This window comes from Camelus dromedarius, chromosome 3, assembly GCF_036321535.1.
Source record: "Camelus dromedarius isolate mCamDro1 chromosome 3, mCamDro1.pat, whole genome shotgun sequence".
Taxonomy (NCBI): domain Eukaryota; kingdom Metazoa; phylum Chordata; class Mammalia; order Artiodactyla; family Camelidae; genus Camelus; species Camelus dromedarius.
Window position 1 is genome coordinate 87632448 of NC_087438.1, and position 23671 is coordinate 87656118.

The following is a 23671-nucleotide window of genomic DNA, read 5'->3' on the forward strand; positions in this document are numbered from 1 at the left end:
AAGAGAAAAAATTGTCAAAGAAACACTAGGAAAACAAAACACAACTATCAAAAACTTCCCAGAACTGAAAACCCTAAGCCCTAATATTCTAAGGCCAATTACTGGCCCACTGACTGTTAAACAAAACTTTATGAAGATCTCCACTGAGGCATATTATAATGGAATTTGAGAATATGAGATGTAAATAATAGACACAAAAATTTTTGAAAGAGGGTAAAAAAGCATCAGCTATCAAAGTGGATTATGCTTTTCAACCACAGTACTAGAAGTCAGAAGATAGGCAATACCTCCAAAAGTCTGAGAAAAATTACAAACTGTGCAGAAAAGGCATAACAGGAACCCCTAGAATGTTGCTGGCATTTGGGGACTTGTCCGAACAGTTCCCTACACTGTCTCAATGAGCCTAAACTGGTTTTGAACAAAATATGTGGTTTATGATAAAAGCCCACTTTCCTTTTGGGAGCCTGAAATTTGGATATGTGCTAGGCAGAGGGTGCCTGCGTGACCAGCCCCACAGAAAAGCCTTGGGCACCGAGTCTCTGCTTTCCTGGGAAACAGCATCTCACATACGTTGTCACAGTCTGATGCTGGAAGAATTAAGCACAGCTTGTGTGACTCCACTGGGCCAAGACTTAGAACCTGGCACCTGGTCTCCTCTAGACCTCACCCTGTGCAATAACATCTTTCTTACCAGTAGGGAAAGAGTCAAGAGGGGTTTAAGAAGCTTAAGCTACAGTAACAGAGGGTCAGTACACATCTAAAGTTGTGAAAGAGAGAGCAGTTAAAGCACATTACTTTAAATTCAGTTTTTCCTTTTTCCTTTAGTAAGAAACTCACAGGAAAAGAAGGAGGAAGAGGAAAATGTGGGGCACATCTGCTTTTCTCCAATAGAAGACTTTAAAACTTTAAAAGTTAACTGTCAAAGCTGAACTCAAGAGTCAGCTGGAGAGAGAAGAAATGGGTGGAAACAGGGACTTGAAGGCATACAGAAGGAGCAGACGCTCACTCAGCAGTGCAGGGCGGAGGTGAAGAGCCGAACTGAAACCAGGAACTTTTACCAAAGTCTGAGCCCAATACTAATTGTAGTACTTGCTCCAAAATGTGTACAAGAATGCAAATGATTTAAACTTCTATAGGTATCAATTTATGTTGTTTTGCTTGTGTGTGTGTATGTGAGTATATATATATATATATATGGCAATATGTTTTTACTATACTTTGCATTTTTTTTGAGGTATAGATTATGTACAATATTACAAGTTACGAGCATACAATATAATGATCCACACTATTTAAAGGTTATACTCCATTTATAGTCATTATAAATTATTGGCCATATGCCCTGTGTTGTATATCCTCGTAGCTTGCTTATTTTATACATAATAGTTTGTATCTCTCAACCCGATACCCCACCTTGCCTCTCCCCTCTTCCCTCTCTCCTAAAATAACCACTAATTTGTTTTCTGTACCTGTGAGTCTGTTTCCTGTTTGTTAATATTCACTAGTTTGTTTTACTTTTTAGATTCCACATGTAAGTGATATCACACAGTATTTGTCTTTCTGATTTATTGCACCTAGCATAATACCCTCCAATTCTACCCATCCTGTTGCAAATGGGAGGTTTTCATTCTTTTTATGGCTAAGTAATATTCCATTGTATACATGTACATCATCTTTATCCTTTCATCTGTTGATGGACACTTAGGTTGCTTCCTTATCTTGACAATTGTAAATAATGCTGCTGTGAACAATGGGGTGCATGCATCTTTTTAAATCAGTGCTTTCTGTTTTTTTCAGTGTTTGGGATTATTTTTAGTAAGTAAAAGTTAATACATGATTGTTGGCAAAAGCTTTTGTAAAAAAAAATACTATTAGTATTGAGTTGAAGCATTAAGAGCTCGATGCTTATTAAAAGAGGAACAAGGCCTGATGAAAAGAAACAACCTGGCATTTTTTTCTAAGACAAATGATAATGTATAATATTTACTAAACCCACTTTGCAAATTTTTCATGTGAAATTTTCTGGCTTTAAAGCAGGGGCTCTTAAGCTCTTTTTGGGTCTTGGATCCTCTCCCAAGAAAGCATGTCCCCATTTCAGGGGTTCACATATCTCAGGTTGGGAGCCCTGCTCTAACATGACGCTGCACCTGAGAATGAAACAGAGGACCGTGGACAGTGACTCTGAATATGGAGCACAAGCTCTCTCACGCATGTTAGACCAGATATTATATAATAATGAAATATTATTTCATTTCTTGGTCAAAGTTTTCTAAAAGCTACTACTACTTTTTCTTTGCTGCCTGTTATGACTAAATTGTGTGTCCTCCCTGCCCACAATTTCATAGGTTGAAGGCCTAACCTCCAAATACCTTAGAATGTGGCTATACTTGGCAACAGGGCCTTTAAGGAGGTAATTAAGGTTAAATGAAGTCTTTAGGGTAGGGTTTTAAACCAACAGGACTAATGTCCTTATAAGAAGAAAAAGACACACCAGGGGTGTATGTGCCCAGAGAGAAGGCCATATGAGGACATGGGAGGAAGCAGCCACTTACAAGGCAGGAACAGAGGCCTCAGGAGGAACCAAACCTGCCAACACCTTGATCTTGGACTTCCAGCCTCCATAACTGGGAGATAATACATTTCTGTCGTTTAAGCCACTGGTATGTTGTTGCAGCAGCCCTAACAGACTATACACCTAGCAGACTAATACACCGCCCAACGTGGGAAAGGAGAAGCAATTCTCTACATACCAAATGCACCTCCAATCTCAGCCCCACTTGTTGGAATGTTGACGTTTACAATGCCACAGTCTGATCCTTTTGGTCTGTGTGTAAAAAGCGAGGCACAGTGAGAGCAAAGTATAGGAAAGTAAAAAAATACAAAAAATATATAAAAATGAATAATCCAAACAAACCTCTAGGACTCTTAATGTTGAAAAATAGATTTTCACCTAAGTGGTTTCATTTTCTTTTTTAAAGTCCAATCAACACAGAAAACAGACTTATGTAAGTTTTCAAAATACACAAAGTTATACCCAAGCCAGCGGAAGATTCTGCCCAAATCCTTGGTAAAGATGCTACTTGAAAGTCCCTGTTTGACTTCATTATTCCACACAAAGACCTCATCTTCATTCTAAAAGGACAGACATTGGAAGCTGTTAGATGATACACAGTGTTCAGGTCCAAGTTCACTAAAGGTAAACTCATTTTGTGAGACTTAGCAGTATGATTTCAGTGCACAAAAGGAAACTAAAGAGTGAACACCTTCCTAATTCTGTTTCTCTTACACAGTACTTTGTGGGATTTTCCCCTTATGTGAACTTTGAGTAAAACATCTGAGTCCATTCTTTCATTCAGGCCACTACTTGTAAGAGCTAATATCTACTGAGCTCTTACTATGTACAGCACACTGACCTAGACACTTAGCCTGCATTTAGTTATTTAATCCTTACCCAATGACAAGGGTTCTACATTATCCCCGGTTGACAGACTAGGTAAGAGAGGCTAAATATTCTGCTCAGGGACTCAGTCAAACACAGACACATTACAAAACATGAAATTATATTCTCTAGTCACATGTAAAACAATGATAGACAATTTAAAGCAAGATTTTAATCAATGCAATCATATAATTGCAACAAGGTGTTTTTTAAGTCTCATTATCTCTTAACTGTTAATCATGGTGCAGTCAGGCCTTGATTCAATCTCTAAGTATCTGCTGGTAATGACAAGGGCCTGTCACATGCTGGGAGGGAGACCCTCTAGGTACCTTTATCTGTTAAAACCTCCGCAGCCTGTCCTCTGACAGGTTGTAACTGTAGATCTGTTGATTGCCCCTGTATCTCCTCATTTTCTGCACTGCTACTGAGCACTCAGACTATCAAACTATCTGATTCCTTTTGTGAAGAAGCTGACTTCATAGCCCACACAACTCAGCATCATGTGATACAGGGGATGAGGGCCACACCCACCATAAATTCCAACGCTGGCTCTCTGCTTGTCTCAATTCCCCTGGCAGCTGGCTTGACAGGCTCTACTGTTTAAAGTGTTCATCTCATGATGGTTTTTCTTTAACCTTCAAAAATCTCTACTAACCCGAGTGACTTTCTCAAACCTCCTTAATGGCTAATTGAGTGAAATTTAATACATCTTCATTTTCTCCTAGTCTTCTCATTTGCTTCAACATTAAACTAGAGGAAAGAGAGACAGAATCCGTTTTTTACCTTGAATTTAAACACATAAAGAATCGGGGCAAAAGTCTCTGTGTGTGCAATGGGCGCACTGTGGTCAAGACCTGTCACAATTGTTGGCTCTACATAGTTTCCAGGGCGGTCCATAACCTGCAGTAGGGAAAGGAAATAAAACCAGTGAGGGCGTTTGTCTCCTGGCACTTGGGGTCAGAGGATACAATCTCTGCCTATACCTTCGAGAAACAAATAAACACCATTTACATGTGAACTATTTCTAACAAATAACTTCCCAACATCAGTGAAGATTTTCTCTGCCTCCTATTGGTTCTAACTTAGTTGGTCAGAAAAAAGCTGAAATAAGGAGACAAGGATAGAGATCTGTGTCATGTGCTATGACCAAGTTACACTGAAGAAAGTTACAGGCAGTTATTTTTAAATTTACATAATTTAAAAAGAGGTAATCTATACTTACTGCGTTACAGACTGTATTGTGCCCAGACCACCCCTCCCCCACCAAATTTATATACTGAAGCCTTAACACACTGCCACCCCTCCCACCCTATCCCGTATGACTCAGTTTGGAGACAGAACCTTTAAGGAGGTGATCAAAGTTAAACGAGGTCATGTGGGTAGGGCCCTATCAGACAGAACCCATGTCTTCACAAGAAGAGAAAGAGCCCCAGAGACACTGGGGCTCTCTCTCCGTGCTGGGAGGAAAGACCATGTCAGGACACTAAGAGAAGGTGGTCGTCTGCAAGCCAGGGAGAGATGTCTCACCAGGAACCAACTCCGCCAGCACCCTGATTTCTGACTCAGGCTCCAAACAGTGAGGCAATAAACTTCTGTTGTTTAAGCCACCCAGTCTGTGATATTTTGTTATGACAGCTCTAGCAAACTAATATGCATTAATATAGAAATCAAAAGCTCCACACTTCTAACTAACCTCCACATAACCAAATTACTAGTTCACCTCCACTTAACTAACACGCACTTTTCCTTCTAAAAAATATTCTGCCGCCTGCCTGCAGCAAACTGCTTAGCTGGTGGTCAACTCTCCAGCATGCTGTGAAATCCTGCTCCCACCCTCTGAGCTGTAATATTTACCAAGAGTCATTTGTACTTATTATAATACTGTATTGTATTATGTAAATAAGTAAATATTACACAAAGAGCTACTTCTGAAGATTATGTTAAATACTTAAAAAAAAACTCGGTTTAAGTAACAAAAAATACAAATACGCATATACAACTCTATCCAATGAGATGTGGGTGTGTCAATGTTAAGAGACGAGGGAGAAGGATTCTGCCCTCAAAGAGCTTTGCAAGAGACTCAGTTCTCAGCGATTTTTAAAGAAAGTGAAAATAAAATGTAGATAATAAATTACAAGCATAGCTTATTCAAGGATGAAGATTAGTTCCTACCATACATGAAGAAAACACCTTGGAACTACATCTGAAGACTCAAACAAATATAGTGTGAAATAAAATTCATATTTTATGGCAAGACAAGAAAAATTAAAAAAAAATCTCTCCGCCCTTTGGCCTCCTCTCTCCCCTCACTGTGCGTTGTGTGTCTGCATCACCCATCGACCAAACCTCCCCTGTGGGCAGAACACCCGCTCAACCATAAAAAGCAACACTCTCCTACCATCAACAAGACAACTCCTTAGAAGATAACATTCCTTCTTGATCTTTAAGAGGCCATGATGACACTTAGATCTGGATTGTGTAACCTGTCAATAATTCGCCATTTAATGCACAGCCCTCTGTCTCAAAAAACTTATAAAACTGTGCCTTGACTCCCAACAGATGGAATGGTTCTCAGAGCCTTCTGAGATGCTGTTCCCACGTTATAATCCTCAAATGTGACTCGAATAAAATTTTCCATTTCTTTCTTAGATAGACAGATTAATTTTCATCAATAATAGTAATATGTGTTAAATTAAAATGTTTGGGGTATATATTTTTTTGATTCTCTGCCTTAGATGACTTTTATAAATCATAACTAAATATGGATTTTTTAAATTGCCCTAAATACAGTCTTCTACTGACCATGAAAAGGAGGTCTCCCTTCCATTCAAATTCCCAGGGACTGAATACAAAGGTAACTAGACTTTCAGTGTGTGTCCTTCAGTAATGTTCCAGGCATTTTATGTTGCCATTCTTTAAAACATGTACTTTCCCATTATAAAAGGGATGGAGGAAATCAAAATGACAGTTGGGGACCCTTCACCAGTTTACCCAGAGCCCTGCTTGTGTGAAAGGGAAAGTAAAAGCTGTCACTCCCGATCTCAAGTTGACATTACCTTGCCACCATAGACCACTGTGCCACCTTCTTTCTTTGCTTCCTCCACTGCTCCAAGAAACATGCTCACTGCCTGTTTGGTGTGGAGCGGCCCATAGAGAACATTAGCTGGAGAGAAAAAGGAATGCTCTTCACTTCACCATAAACGGCATCATTTTATTACTATAACAGCTTTCCCAATGAACAGACCAGTCCCTCATATATCCTCTTATGTTTAGAGAAGTCAGCACCCTTTCCCTGCAAAGAGCCAGATAGGAAATATTTAATGCTTTGCATAACATATGTGGTCTCTGCCACGACCACTCAACTCTGCCAATGCGGTACAAAAGCAGCCACAGAAGACACAAAAAAGCTGGTGTGGCTGTGTCCTGATACAAAAACAGGGAGGGCCAAATCCAGGGAAAGGGCCAGCAATTCATCAGAGCACTGCAGTAAAAACATAGGCCCTGCTTATCATTACAGGGGTGCTCATTCACCAAGACTTCACAGGCTCAGCAGTCAGTGCACAATTTAAGGGGAGGAGGATAAGGCTGCCCTCTGTGGCGGCCAGAAGCAGAGCATGAAAAGGGACAGAGGAAGAAGGAACATAGGTAGGCCTCAGTGACGAGGTGGGAACTGCTGGACAAAGAGCACCCCCAGCAGGGCAGAGCCTGGAACGCTCAAGCACTGAAAGAAGGTTGGAGAAGCTGGCGCTCAGGGAGCAACAGGGCAAATGGTACACAGACGGTAGGCGGTTGGGGAGGCAGCTGAGGTCAGATCATGGAAGACTGTGCATTTGCTAAGGGGCTCAGGAGAAATCCAGGTTTTAACTGAAGAGCAATGAGAAGTCACTGGAGTGCTTTAAACAGGAGAGTGAATTATCAAATTACATTTTAAAGAATCATTTTGGTTACCGTGAATGGCAGAAGTGGAAGGAAGGGGAAGCAGAAGTCAGGCAGGCGACTCCTGCAGCCTTGCCTCGGGCAAGATGGTGTTGCTTGGACGAGGTGAAAAGCTCGTCAAACCCAACCCATCTCAACACCATCCCCCAGGCTCACCCACCAGCCCACATCAAGCACTGATATCCTAACCTAAAAGTAGACATGACTCCCCAGATGCCCAACATCCTGCTTTATTCCTTCCGGCCTCTCAGTAAAGGGGAGAAAAACAGAAGCAGAAAATCAGGAACACTTATAACATCAGCTGTCAAAAAGGAACATCTCTGAAATCGACCAGACACTCACAGTCCCATGGGTTCCCGACACGGATCTGTGCGTAGGCCTTTTTAAGTCTATTAACAACTTCATCATGGATGCTTTCTTGTAAAAACTAAATGAAAAAAGAAACATTCAAGGGATTACTGCATATAAATGTACTATAAATACTACATATAAACATACAAAATTAACAATGTACAATTTTTCTTAATAGTACTGATTTATACAGTTGACCCTTGAACAACATAGGTCTGAACTACATGGGTCTACCTGTATAAAAATATTTCTGAAGAGTAAATGCTACAGTACTACACGGTTCCCAGTTGGCTAAACCTGCTGACATTGGAAGAACCATGGATACGGAGGGCCAACTACCAATCACGGACAGGTCCGTAGCACCAGAATGGGTTTCCCCCTATAACACTACTGTCCCTGCAGAAACTGATCTGGGCCATGACTAATAGTATCCCCTAATACTGAACACTAAATACAAAGCATGGCTATGTGTATTTGTTCCAGGACACAAAGGAAAAATAAAAGTTGACCAAATAAAGAAATGTTTGATTTTTATGTCATTTCATAGTTTACCATGTAATTAAGATTATAATCTTTTGGAGTACCCCGTTTCCTTCTTAGCATTAATGGAATAAATGTTAAGGTGAACAAATTTAATAAATTATAAATACTTTATGGAGCCTGTAACTTAGATTTTTTTTTTTTGAGAACTTCAACTGATAGAACAAAGGAAAGACTGATGTTCATTCATTGTAAAATATAGGAAAATGTGAATGTGAAAAGTTATGTGCAAATTAAAGACAACTTCCCTTTACCACTTACCTTATTTTAATTAATTTAGACTATGTCAACCATAGTAAAAATTTGTTCTTACTCATTGTGGGTGACAGGAAAAACCCAAAGACAATTCCTCTATAATTCAATTGTAAAATGTGTTTTTAATTACAGGAGGAAAACTCAACAATAATAATTTTTAAAAAGGCGAACATAGCCAAATTTTTTATCAAAACTTGTTTGTAGTTCACATAGTTTTCCAGTAGCATAAGAGACATGAAATTCAAGGTTGTATCCTACACAAAAACTAAAATCCAGCTCAAATCTAAACGTGGAGATTAACATCCCAAACCCCAAACACTGATGCTAAATCACTCTCATCATATGCACTCAATATTAACACATCCTCTGTATATGGGTACAGACTATACATTTATAGAGAGAACACACATACATTTACTTTTCAATAAATCATGTCACATCAAGTCAAATTAAGACTTGACTTATAAACCAAAAATCAAAATTTTTAAAATATTTTACTACTTAAAATGGTTTTACAAAATAGCCAAGACTGCCTATCCAATAGCTAATTGTTTTGAATTTTTCAAATTTTTAGCTTGTTTTATTCTAAGTGACGTGGGACTTTGTCCACCTTGTTGTAGGTATAAGGCTGACAATACATCTCATCTCCCAAGTCCAACTCCAGTCAGTGAGGACGGGACAACTTTCAGCTTGGGGCGGAGGTAGGGCAGAGTCCCAGCTGACCAGCAGTGCCCGCCCTGAGCACAGGACAGAGCAGCAGGGCCACATACATGCCAACCACGTCCAGGGAATACATGTTTCCAGCAGCGTTTCTACGACATCTCTGTAACAGTACGATGCCTTAAAAAGTGGTGTTTGAAGAGGATAGCGTGCCCACGCAGCCACACTCACCAGGCGCCTCGCAGTGGTACACCTCTGGCCGGCTGTCCCCACGGCCGCAAACAGAGCTGAGGGAACGACTAAGCTGAGGTCCGCATCCTCAAAAGCTTAGGGAAGCACAAACACACTCATCAGTGTCATGAAGTAGGCAGACAAGGCACCCTTCTAACTGCTCTAAGATGACGCCTTTGGCAAGTGCAGTGAGAGAACATCAGAAGTATCCTGTAAAATAAGCAGGTTCACACCGCAGAGGCAACTCTTCTCCCAGGGGAAATGATGAGAACAGAGCAATGAGCTCTCCCTCCTCTGGCCTCCTCTTCTTTCCTGTCTCCAAGTGTCTGATACTCACTAAGCTTCCGCTGCACCCTCCTGTGGTCTCTTCTCAAAGACCACCATGTCTCTGGCAGTTTCACTTGCTTTCCACCTCAACCCCATGGCCCATTTAGACGGCAGCTTCCTGGGGCCCACAGAGAGCAATGGGACCCTTCTGATTTATCACTGCCGTCAAACCAAGCTCTCTAACAACATCAACACCCTCACCTGCATAATCCATTCCCTTCAATGCCTCCTGCTGCCCCCTCTCCAGAAGCTTCTTTCAATCTCTGAAACCCTTCAAGCTCTTTACTACTGCACCAGATGACCTCACCCTCTACTTTGTGGAAAATCTCAAAGTGATCACACACAAGGCCCTTTTCTGCTTCCTCTGCAATTATGAAGAGATCAATGCAAACATCGCTTTCAGGTTCCTCTCTACTTTGGTCTATTCCTTCTTTCTCCTCTTCTGCCCACTGAAGAAAAAACTAGCACAGTGTTTACAAGGTTAACCTTTCCACTGATCCACTGTATGATTTCTAACGCTTCCTATCCCTTCCAGAAGCGTACAGTCCCAGTTCCCTCTTACATCTTCCATTTTCCCCTGTTTAATCTAACAGCATTCTCAGACCAGTATGATGGTTAAGAAGGTGGTTTGTACAACAGACTAGGGTTCTTATCCATCCCCACCACTTTTTAGTTGTGTTATTTTACCTTTTTAAGCCTCAAGTTTTCTTATCCGTAAAATGGGATAATATCTGGGGGTATTAATGGATGGCAGTAAGGAGTCAGGAAAAGAGCTGTGCTCTGCGGTCTGATGACCAGGATGCAAATGCCGGCTCTGTCACTTGCTAGCCTGTCACTTCAGGTCCATATCATTTTAAACTTCAGAGTGTAACCTTTAAATGAGATTATTAATGGTATCTGCTTCATGGGATTTTTGTGGGGATACACTGCATATGAAACAGCTGAGCACAGTACCTGGCAATTACCCATTGATCAGTAAATATGAAGTGTATTTTCTAAATCAACTCTCTCTTCCACAAGATTAGAAGTTCATCCAAAACAAACCCTTCATTGTGCACTCTTTAAAATTTCTGGTGATACTGATGGCAATATACAACTAACAAGTTTTTCCCTTTTTTTTAATTTAAAAAAAATTTTAAATTTAATTAATTTATTTTATTTGGGGGGGTAGTTAGTTTTACTTATTTATTTTTAGAGGAAGTACTGGGGATTAAACCCAGGATCTTGTGTATGCTAAGCATGAGCTCTACCACTTGAGCTACACCCTCCCCCCACCAAGTTTTTCTTTTTTACTACAAAATCCACAATTATATGAAGTCTCAACCAACTGGTGTTCACTATATTATCCAGAAGCTTTGCTGGTAGACTATTTCCTTTTGTGCCAAACAACTGAAAAAGAGAATGAAATAATCTCCAAGACTATAGGTAAATGATAAAATGCCTTAAGGAAGTGTTGTTTTCCAATATAAAAGTACTCAATACTCTACTAAAGACAAACTAATATTTTTGGAAATAGCAGGTCGTGTAAGAGTTATTTATTCTAAACACGTGGCCAGTTTTCAAAAAATAGGAGAAGGAAAAACAAGAAACAATGCCACACTAGAAGTCTCATACACAAGTTTTAAGCCCCAGGTAACAGTTTCCAAATATGACCACCTTTCCCTCCAAGTTGTCTCCGCTTCAAACCACTGTGTCCTGTTCCACAGGAATGAGATCTCAAAGACAACATCAAAGGGATGAGTTCTTACACAAGTTCTAAATATTCAGAATGGCTACTAAAGAGATTCCGAACAGAAAACAAACAAAAAAGAAAGGGCGGCCTTACCTATGATGGCATTGTTTCCTCCAAGTTCTAACAAACTTCTCCCTTTAAAAACATAATAAGCCCAAATGAATGCCTATTTCAGTGTTTAATGCACACAGCTAGATGGCCTCAAATCAGCTCATCCCAATTGCTTTTACTCTCTGATTTAAAACATAGCATGAGCATAAGTCAAATGTACCTCAATAAAAAAATTTTTTCAAGACAAAAAACATAGTATGAGCATTACATTCATGTCCAGTTTCCTGATTTTAGTAATTGCATCATGGTTATATGACAGAATATCCTCGTTCTTAGGAAATACACCAACATATTTAGTGGTAAAGAAACACAATGTCTTCAACTTTCTCAAAACGTTCAAAAATATTATGCTCTCACAATAAATATGTATATATATGTGTGTATGTTGCTTGAGAGAGAAAAAATGATTTTTAAAATGGGGCAAAATGTAAGCAATTGGTGAATCTCTTTAAAGGGTATACGGGAATTCCTCCTGTTAGTCTTAAAATTTCTCTCAGTTTGAAATTATATCCCCCTAAACTTGAAACACTTAGTGTAAAAGAGTGTAGTCACTGTGGAAAGCTGTGCGACAATTTCCCAAGAAATTAAACAGAATAACATAAGATCTAGCAATTCCACCCCTGGGTACTTAAGCCAAAAGAAGTGAAAGCAGGGACTCGAACTTCAGTATTTGTAGCAGCATTATTCACAACAGCTAAAAGGTAGAAGCACTCCAAGTGTCTTATTAACAAATGCATGGGTAAACAAATAGTGGTATATCCACACTATGGAATATTTTTCAGCCTTGAAAAGGAAGGAAGTTTAACACATGCTACAACATGGGTGAAGCTTGAAGACATTTTCCTAAGTGAAATAAGCCAGTCACAAAAAGACAACTACTGTATGGTTCTACTTTATGAGGTTCTTAGAATAGTCAAATGCAGAGAGACAGAAAGTAAAATGCTGGTTGCCAAGGGCTAGGAGAAGGAAGAAATAGGGAGTTAGTTTTTAAAGGGTAGAGAGTTGAGAAGATAAAAAAGTTCTGGAAATGAATGGTGGTGATCGTTTCACAACAATGTCAATGTAAACCTACACAATGCCATAGAACTGCAGTTAAAAATGAGATGCTTATAATCTACATAAAACAAAATATTAAGTTTTATGTTATACATATATTTACCACAAAAAAAGTTTAAAAATTAATGTTTATTGTAGAAAATTATTTTTCACAAGAAAAGCAAAAACAATCAAGCAGGCAAAAAGCTACAGCCCACAGGCGACCCTGAAATCTCTCCTTGTATATTGGTATAGTGCCTTCCAATCTATTTCCTATAGATTTATATTTAGTTGAGATCATACTAATTAATTTTGCTTTGTTTTCTGATTAATAACTTCTACCTTTTCCCTAAGTTATTAAGACTTTTTTTTTAAATCAGTGCATAGTATTCCAAATCAATGATGTGCAAACTTTTATTTAGCTACTTCTCTAGTGTTGAATATATTGGTTTTTGATTAGCTACCTCTTGATTGTCTACTTAGATTGGGGCCAAAAGGCGTGACTATCAGAGCTCCTGATACACACTGCCAACTTACATTCCAGGAAAGGTACACAGCAGGCGGAGTGCCATTCTAATACTCCCTAGCATAAAGGTTTGAGATTCATTTGCCTCAATTTAGAGCTGTGTTTACTACTGATCTTTTAAGTATAAATTTATCTTGCCTGAACTGCACTTTAAAATCAGCTTCTATGTAAGTAGCTTTTATTTATTTGTGGTATCAGGAACATATGTGACAGCAGGAGAATATGTTCTCCCCTCCACCACTCTGAAACAGTTAAGCATCAAGTGGGTATTAAATTATAAGGGGAGACGTGGCTGTCATTGCCCAAAGGCACTGAGGGCTGCGTCAGCTCTAGTCTCAGCTCCAACAGTCGATTTAATGACAGCTTGTTGGCTGAGCACTGTGCTCAGTGCTAAGAAAAAGAAAGAAATAGAAGTATCTACACATAACACCAACTCCTCCTGCTTGGCTTCAAATAATATGTAGCAGAAGAGACAGGACCTATACCTTGTATATCCTCCCAATTCTCTATGTGCTCCCTAACCACATTCAAAACCACTAACCCTCTCCAGGAAAAGCACCTAGAACTTAAGACAGACAGGTACATCATTTTAAAATTATAATCCTACTAATGGTACTCTTTATGAGAGAACAACAAACCACAGCTTTGAATAAGAAGGGCAAGGAAGGAAGATTATTTATCTGCTAGTGGGAGAAGCAGGATTAATGATCTTGAGCACCACTGCACATACTTAATAGCCATTTGTTTTATCTTTGACCATTTTTTAATTGGACTGCCTTTAATATTACTGAATTTTAAGAGTTCTTTATATATTCTAGATACAAAACCCTTATCAGAAATGGATTTCCAAATATTTTCTCCCATTCTGTAGGTGGTTCTTCATTTTGGTGGTGTCCTTTGAAATAAAGCTTTTAATTCTGATAACGTTTAACTTATCTATTCTTCTGTTGCTTCTGCTTTAGGTGTCATATCTAAGAAACCACTGTCTAATCTAAGGTCATGAAGACCTTTTCCTATATTGTCTTCTAAGAGTTCTGTTTTATAATTCTAGCTCTTATATTTAGGTCTTTGATACACTTTGAGCTAATTTTTGTGTATACGGTAGGGAGGGGTCCAACTTCATACACCTGTATTTGGATATCTAGTTGTCCCAGCACTATCTGTTGAAGACCGCTTTTCCCCAGTGACATGTCTTGGCACCCTTGACCATAAGCATAAGGGTACATTTCTGGACTCTCAATTCTAGAGCACTGATTCTTCCATCTTTATGCCAGTACACATAGTTTGGATAATTATAGCTTTGTAGTAAGTTCTGAAATTGGGAAGTGTGAGTTGTCTCACTTTATTCTTCTTTTTCAAGATTGTTTCGGCTATTTGGGGCCCTTTGCACGTCTTATGAATTTTAGGATCAGTTTATCATTTCTATAAAGAAGCCAAGCAAGATTTAAAAGGGATTGCATTCAATCTGCAGATCACTTGGGCAGTTCTGATCTTGGGCAGTAATACTATTAAATTGTTTCCAAAAAGTGAAAATGGAAGGTCTTTACACTTATTTAGGTCTTTTAGAATTTCTTTCAATGATGTTTTGTTGTACTCTGCATGAAAGACTTGAACTTCTTTTCTTAAATTTATTTCTAAGAATTTAATTTTTGATGCTGCTGTAAACAAAAAGGTTTTCTGAATTTCACTTTTAGATTGTTCATTGTTAATCTACAGAAATACAAGTGATCTTTGCACAATGATTTGTATCCTGCAACCCTGCCGACCTGCTTTATTAGCTCTAATAGTCCGTTAATGTCTTTTTTAAAGGCAGTGCCCATGTAGCAAAGTAGCTGACAGATTAACTATTCAAGTCTCATCTTCTGCTAGGCTAGAGTCTAAATTCAGCAAAATAGCCAAAAAATGACAGTCAACATTATCTTAGAAAACCTATTTCATGAGCCATAGTGCAGCATACAAAGTTACATCTTACAACCCTTTTCAGTCATACATGCATGAAAATATAAATCAAAGAACAGGTGTAAGTCTTTTATGCCACATTCACTCTAGGTACTGCACTCACTGGTCCTATTAAAACTGCAAGTTTTCTTTTTTTTATTTGTCAAGCAGGTCTGAGAGAAACTGATAAATATTTTTGGTATGATTCTACTATGGTCATTTAGAGGAAAAAATGACATCCTTTTCCAAATTACGCTATTAAATTTGCTATCTCCCTAATAGTAACCCACTCATAACTGTACCCTTCCTTTTACTTGGACACCGAAATAAACATGGCTGGTGTCTCCATGAAAAAAACCCAATCTCTAGGTTTCACATGCATGTCTGAGGGAATTAAAATCCTCATTAGAAAGCCAACACTTACCAAACCTCTCCTGCACCATAAGGGCCACCTGTTTTCCCACCTGGGTGCTCCCGGTGAAGGACAGCAGGTTCACCCGCTCATCTTTGGCCATTGCTGTGCTGCAGAGGAACAGACACGGTCACCCAAGCAGAGAGACCCAGCAATGTCAGCACCTGACGGTACCAGCCAGAAAACTATGACATGGCCCTTGTCAGGGAAAGGCGGTCAGTCAAGGACACAAGGATCCGTCCCAAGGGAAGGTCTTCATGAAAATGAATTAGATTTTCACAAGAACCATACAGTGGAACAAGCTAACCCGTTCTGCGAGCTCTCCATAAACAGCAATCACCTCAAGGATGCTGTTAAGGAAGACGTTCCTTTCTGTACTGATAGGTCACTGGTCAGTATGACTTCAGCAATTCCTTGATGAGCATCCCAGTTACTTTGCAGACTCTTAAAACTAATTCCTAAAGTTAAAGACTGTAGGGAAATATCCTAAGTAACCTTCACGGAAGCTGACTTACAAAAGCTGTGCTAGGATTTCCAGTTGTTTCTAAGGAATGGAGACCAGACACTATTGATCTGAGCCTCCTTGCTCACAGTCCAGTGCTTCAAAGGGCTTGGGGTGGGCCAAGCAAGGCAGCCACAGCATTAGAGTAATGGAGGGCTGGAACTGCGGGGTGAGACTACGCAGGTAGTCCTCCCCAAGTCATCCCAGCACACATGAGCACTGACGCTCAAGGTGGCTGCTGTGTACAGCACTCCTGCACACACTGCTATTACCTGAGCTATTCCAAGGCCAACACGAAGGACTGGATGCCCGAAGTACAAGAACAGAGTGGGTCAAGGATTAGACCATGTTTTAAATGACATTCAGATAATACTTCACTATGCACTCTTTATGTGGGAGCTATATTTTCTATTTTCTCATTTATCTAAAAAAAAAAAAAAAAACAAAGAACAAAAAGGAGCCATTTATTACTCCTTTTTGAGATTGCCCAGTAAGTACAATAGTATGGTACAAGTGCTGGAGAGAGACTTAACACTTTAACCACACCAGTAAGAGTTCTAAGACCTGAATCCTATGAAATGTCACCCAATCAAAGTCCAGGCTGGCAGAACCAGCTTTCACCACAGTTCAGAGAAATTACAGTCCGTTCCAGCTTAAAAAAGGTTGTGACATTTTGCAAAATGAAAGAAGCTAGACACAAGGGTCACATGTTATATGATTCCATTTATATTGAAATATCCTGAATAGGAAAATCCATAAAGATACAAAGGGGATTCCTGGTTGCCAGAAGTGGGGGGAGGGGGAGGGACTGCTAAGAGGTACAAGGTTCCTTTTGGAGGTAATGACAATGTTTTGGGATAAGGTAATGATGATAGTTGCACAACACTGTGACTATTCTAAAAACCACTGAATTGTACTTTTTTTTTAATTTTGAGAATTTAAAAAAATTTTATTATTGAAATACAGTCTGTTTACAATATTGTGTCAATTTCTGCTGTTTAATTATACATTTTTTAAGAGAGAACTTTATGGTATATGAATTACATGGCAATTTTTAAAAAACAAATATAACTTAGAAGCTGTGTTTCCAGGGTTCTCTTTTTTGGTCAGTTGAAGAACCCAGAGAATAGGCTAGGTTCTTGGTGGAGAGTGAGCCACCAGAGCACAATTCCACAGCTTTGCTTTGTAAGTGAGCACATTTATAAATCAAGCATCAGGAAGCCAGGGACTGCCCACAGGCATAGCAGGTTGTCATTTTAGGATATAAACACATTACGATAGTAGTTCTGGGCAATGAAAAAGACAGTTCTTACTCATGCTCCAACAGAGGCTACACACCAATTAAGCCTAATGAGATCCACAAAATAACAATTCCAAAAACTGTTCTCACCTCCTTAGCTATATGGGGTTTTGAAATTCTAGTAAAGATGATTGTAGTTGATCAACCCAGGTCCCTGACCTACCCGATATCTGCTCCACCACAAGTCAAGGAACAAATCGCACCAGGCAGCTCGTTGTCCTCCAGAACCTTGGCTATTATCCTAGAAAAGAAATAGCAATCAAGGAAGGGAGCTATTTAATTTCTTATCACTTTTTGAAAACAGCAATAAATTCCAACCACCTGACTTTTGTTTTTCAACTTTCTCTCTCATCCCTCAAATAGGCAGGCCTGGATTTCACCTCAAAATAAGAGATGAGGTTTTCCAACACTAAAAAGGAGAACCTTTTTTTTCCTTCCCCCAAAAAATCTTAAGAAGAAGAAAATGACGTGCAAAACAAATGACAGAGGTATGAAACGTGCTCATCTTATGCGTCTGAATTTTAGTTGAATTTAAGAACTCCCAGTGGACACTGAAGCACTCTTGGTTAATTCTGGCACAATTTAGCGTTATTTTACTTACTATCTTCCATTACAGTACCAGATAATATTCTCAATTACCTAAAGATTCAGCCATGTTCCTATATGAATGCCTCAGGCCCTTCAAAGGTTTAAAGCAAATAAATATTTAAAAGCTCAAACTTTAGAACATTTGAAACAGAATCAAAAGTAACAATAACTGAACCAGTTATTGAAAAGCAACTGGCAAGTCAGTTCACTACATCCACAGTTCTTTGAAAGGCTTATTTTTAAAAACCGCCTGTGGAATCTTATCATTTTCATGTGTTTTGTTTATCAGAGATCTATTTAATATTTAATTTGAACACCTCTGCCTTGAAGGATATTGTTTTCTCAATGTCACGTATCCTTTCAATTAACTACTAACATATATTACTCTCTTCTTCAGCCGAATTTCAATTCGTCAGTCAGTATTCCTAAATGATCTCCCAACATTAAGGAGCTTCTTACATATGGACTCCATCACAAGCTCCCTACTAATGACTGTTAAATCAGAGAATGCAGCTCATGCAACTAATGGAATATCAGGGCCCCTCATCACCCTACATGGAAAGGCACCCTCTTCTAAACATTGTCTAAATTCTGGAATGATAAATTAATAACACTGATTTTATGACCTAAAGAGTTGTCAAGTTCCCAAATACGAATAAACAATAATTTTTTAACCAAAAGATGAAGTGCATTTCAGAGTGTTAGAAGAATCAGTGGAACAGTATAAAACAATTTCTCTCTGTTTTGCTGGCTATTAAACAAAAGTAATAAATGTATCAGATGAGCAGAAATCAGAACCACTAACATACTCAATAGTTATAGCATATAGCCCCTAAATTGTAAAACTATTTCCTGTCTACTGGATTTGTTTTTATTTTCCAAGTGACAAAAAATGTTTTAAGAGTTCAGGTTCAACATTTGTATCAATATCTAGCATATTTCCCAAGACTTAAATGATATGGTTCTGAAAAAGTTCTATAAACTGCATAATGATACAAAAATGTTGTTACAACCAAAAGTTTGTCAAAAACCCATGCTAAAATAAAAATGACACTTCCGCGTCAGATTAAAAATCCAGTGCCTATCAGTCACCCTTTTCAGATTCTTCCCTACCCACAAAAAAAAAAAAAAAAAAAGCCACATATACTTACTTTGTAACGGCTACACTAATGAGGGAAGTTGTTGGAGCTCCTTTCCTTGTAAGGGTCAAAAAAAAAAAAAAAAGGCAGCTTAATTTGGCAGAAATCATCAATACCTTTTATCTTCAAGCAGAAGCAAAAGACTTTGTGAGAACAAGTTCCTTCAAATTAAGCAACTGAGCCTAGTTACTTAAGTAGAAATCTATCCTTCAGCTTGGTGTCTCTGGGACCCACGGGGCTGTAAAACTTTCAAATATAAAAATGGCATCAAACAATTTCGAACCTGCTTGCTGCACCAATCACAGGAGCTGTTACATTAACGTCTGCCACTGATGGGAACTGAGTGAAACAGAAATCAATCAACACAAACTTTCAGGGGAAGGCTCAGAGGGCTGAGGAAAATTGTACAACTAGCCTTTGGAAACATGGTGCCAAATCATTAACCCTCCCAACTATGCCTTGCTTTTTGAGTACCTTCAACTGAGTACAGCCTTGAGACCAGTACATATTAGTGTGACAGACGCAAAATGGGCAGACAACTCTCCTGGTTTTCCTAATCTACGTTCCCTTACCGAACACGAAAGCTAAAAGCAAACAACTGTTTTGTCATCTGTAAAACACTGACATCTTCCCAGCTAACTTTTACTATCATATATTTTACAGAGATGTAACATTTAATATATCAATGGGAACATTGGCCAAGTGCCTCAGAATCACTTGGGAATTCACTATCAAATTTTTATTGAACTTAAAAAAAAAGAATCAAATTTTAAAAAGAAGGTTATGACTTGTATCACAAGTTCTTCTTTTCCTCCTACTTGTTCACTTAGTTTCCTGTTTGTGAAGTGTATTATAATAAAGAATGTTATCTGAATCGTCGCTCCCAGTTTCTGGCACATAACATGAAAACCCCTCAAATTTCCTGACAGAAGGGTTTTTGTTATGCTAAGGAGGTCACTAGTGGGTCAGGATGAGGACTGGTCACTAGAAAGATCAACCATGGAGATAGGAGGGGAGAAGGGATGGAGACTGAGTTCAATCACATATTAATAATTTAATCAATCATGCCTATGTAATAAAACCCCATAAAAACTGTGGACACCAAAGCTCAGTGGAGCTTCCTGGTTGGGAAGGGGATGTGTGCTGACCTCACAGAGGGCAGGAAGCTCTGCGTCTGAGACCCTTCTCTAGACCATGCTCTATGTGTCCTTCATAATGAAACTGCAGTCATTAAGTACTGTGCTTTCTTGAGTTCTGTGCATAATGCTAATGGATTACTGAAACAGGGGTTCACAGGAACTTCCTCATCTGCAGATTGCTGGTCAGAACTACAGATGTCCTGGAGACCTGAGGACACTGGCAGTTTGCATCTAACGTGGGGGCAGTCTTGTGGAGGACTGAGCCCTTAAACAGGTGGAGCCTGACGCTAAGACCAGGCAGTTAGTGTCAGAACTGAATTACAGTAACCAGCTTGCGGTAAAAACAACTGGGAGGGATAGGGGACAAGGCTGTGTTAAAAAACAAGTCAAAAAAATAAATTTTACCAATAACAAAATATCTAATAATTTAAAATCTACATTTCACAACTAGCAGGTGTTGACTTAATATGGAAGAGCAGAGTAGTAGAAAACACTTCGATACATTCACAGTATTTTGAGCAGTACCTGAAAATGGCTACCTTTACCATCTAACTGCTGGATAAGACAGTGAGCCGTTCTTACCAAAGGCAGGCATTCCCACAGATCATGGCGATGGCGTTGTTCCAGCCGTACACCGCCACAGGGAAGTTGAACGCAGTGATGACTCCGACCAGGCCTACAGGGTTCCACTGTTCAACGAGCACGTGGCCGGGTCCTGAGGACAGGGAAAGCGTGGAACATTCTTAAGCACGTTACTTTAATGCCTGTCAGCTAAGTAAGCACTAAGTCTGGACCCTCATTTTCAGTCCAAAGGGGCATCAGACCAAGTGGGGACTTGTAGCTGATCATTCCACATAGCTGTGGGATACTGGTGCATTAATTAGCACACAACCAAAGCTATTATCACCACAGTCTCATAAACCATAATGATATCCATGAGGCCTCTGCTCCTCATAGGAGCTCCATGTGGATCAGAGAAATTTTTGGAGCTCTCTGTATCAGAATACAAAACTCTTAGCTGAACTGACTTCCTTGCTTACTTTCAGACGGCAGGATGGGTCCCCCGATCATCCGTGATAAGCCCACGGCATAATCACAAATATCCACGTACTCCTGAACTTCTCCCACACCTTCCACTAAGATCTTCCCCATCTCCAATGACACCTAAAAACACAAAAGACCAAGCAGCTTTTTTTCCAACAGAATTCATGCTTTACACATTAAATTTATGGTGGGGAAAGCAACACATTTGTTTCTGCTTTGTGAAGGTAATAAATATACTTCAGAAAGTCTGTTCATATTTTTCTAAAAGAATTTTAAAACCCAAGAATTGTCTTCACTTTTTTATGTTCATCTTTTTAATCTTTCCTCTAAAGATTTTTGCAATATATAAATTACTTTTCTTAAAAATCACAATCTTATACACAGAAGTACAAGATAGCCTCATTCCCCACTCAAAGGATTTTATGGACATAAAGTACAAAATGCTTTACCAAGCTTCCTAGTACTTGGATCTTCTCCCGCAAGGCATCACCAATCTGTCTCACTACTTCTCCTCGCTTTGGAGCAGGAATCTAAGAAAAGAATGGAATTTTAGTGTCTGATTCAAAGTGTAAACCTGCACGTGTAACACAGTATTAGATAAATGTGCTGTAAAAGAACAGTACAAGCACTTCAAAGACACCTGCTTTGATCCCAACAACAGGGTGACGTGGCAGGCCCTAAAATCCATACGGCAGACCTGGAAAATATTCAGATGATACTTTTTTTTTGTGAGCAACGGACTGTGCCAAGTACAGAGAGAAATTCAGATTGAACACAACTTTTTGGAGTGATTCCAGAAAGCTCAGAATACCTTACATACCTGTAAGCCTTTATGATTGCCAGTGATGTTTTCATATGGGTCAAACTGATTTCATGTCCAAACAATACACTGTTTACTTATAAAGCTGGTATTCCATAATCCATTCAAATCATACCATTCACTCACCAAATACTTTCTGAGAACAACAGTACTGCCACACACTGGGGCTAAAATAAGTGAGGCATTTGTGAAGCTAGTAATTATTCTCTAGCAGCATTCGTGGCACTAATAAGAGGGGAAAAGGACAACAAAGAATTACAAATTGCCACAAGGGTTATAAAGACCAAGGAAATAAACATGGTTCTGAGGCAGAGAGAATAGCAGGCTTGGAGAATAATTGGGTATGTTAACTTTATCTTCAACCATAGGAATATTCTACACCAGGGGCAAAAACAGTCTAAGAGATCCATGGAAAATAAACGCTTGTCATATTTGAGGAGCTGATTGGGAAGGACACCATGCCCACAGCTAGGAGGAGCTTTAAAGAGTCTGGATCTTATTCCAGGTACAATGCTAAATCTTATAGTTTTTAAGAAGCAAAGTAAGATGACTTGCTTGACCTTATTTTATAAGATCACTGCCTAATGTGTGGAGAATAAACTGGAGGAGAAAAGAGTAGAAGCAGGAAGACCAACTAAGGACACATTCTAGTAACCGAGGCAAAAGATAATGGTGACTTGGCCTTAAGATTGAAGCAAGAGAGACAAAAAGTAGATTCAGGATCTATTTTGTTGGTAGGACAGAACTCACTAAGGAATAGGTATGGGAAATGAAAGAATTAAGGATGACTCCCAGATCTCTGGCTTGAATAGCTAGGTAGATGGAAGTAGAATCACAGGGATGAAGATGACTTGGAAGATGAGTCCAGATTTTTTTGGAGGTGGAGAGTACAGGTTGGGCCATATTAAGTTTGAGATGTGATGAAAGAATGGAGACATACTTTCACCAACTATGCTATCACCCCTTTTTGCCTTTGCAGCTCTTCCTTTAATTCCACCTTTCTCTCAGAAAGCAACTAACAATACCATTCCTACTCCCGAGGCTGGAGCCTGTCCCCCACCCCCAACCCCCTCACAGAGAGGGGCTCCCAGAGCTTGACTGGGGGCTCAGGGCTCTTCTTGGCTCTCCTTCTCAAATACATCTCAAATGTCTTAGGATGGCTTTTCTGGAGGGTAGCTTAGCATTCTATTTACATTTAAAATGCCCCTACCCTTTGAATAGGCAGTTCTACTTCTGGAAATTGAGCATATATGTAAGTGTGCAAAAGTATAGGCTCAGCAGCATTTACTGCAGTGCTGTTTCCAGCGGAGAAAAAGAGAAACCATTTAAATGTCCATCAGTCTATGATTGGTTAATTACAGGATAGCCATAAAATGGAATACCTGACACTCTCTAAAAAGAGTAAGATAGATTTATAAGGAAAAACGTTTAAGAAATATAACAGGTCAACAAAAAGTAATAAAATAATGCATACTGTAAACAAACTTTTGCTTAAAATTAAAGGAATATACCAGATATTAACAGCTGTAATTTCTGGGAAATGGAATTATAACAGACTTGCATTCCCCACATTTTATGTCTGCAACATTTGCCATTTTTATGATCAATAAAAATTGTAACATTAAATGATGCAGTGCAGATCTTAT

The 23671-nt window shown here is 39.1% G+C and overlaps 1 protein-coding gene across 1 annotated transcript in view; it reads right to left on the bottom strand.

The window, feature by feature from the left end:
- The window catches only part of ALDH7A1 (aldehyde dehydrogenase 7 family member A1), a 33487-nt gene that overhangs the window by 4722 nt on the left and 5094 nt on the right, over positions 1-23671 (bottom strand). Inside the window, exons 4-16 of the mRNA XM_010980899.3 lie at positions 21655-21735; positions 21202-21325; positions 20744-20876; positions 19035-19079; positions 17459-17536; positions 15506-15603; positions 11565-11606; positions 9413-9507; positions 7718-7802; positions 6496-6602; positions 4223-4339; positions 3035-3132; positions 2751-2824 (exon numbers count right to left, since the gene is read on the bottom strand). Of these exons, the coding sequence (XP_010979201.2) occupies positions 2751-2824; positions 3035-3132; positions 4223-4339; positions 6496-6602; positions 7718-7802; positions 9413-9507; positions 11565-11606; positions 15506-15603; positions 17459-17536; positions 19035-19079; positions 20744-20876; positions 21202-21325; positions 21655-21735 (1177 nt within the window). The remainder of the gene's footprint in view (positions 1-2750; positions 2825-3034; positions 3133-4222; positions 4340-6495; positions 6603-7717; positions 7803-9412; positions 9508-11564; positions 11607-15505; positions 15604-17458; positions 17537-19034; positions 19080-20743; positions 20877-21201; positions 21326-21654; positions 21736-23671) is intronic.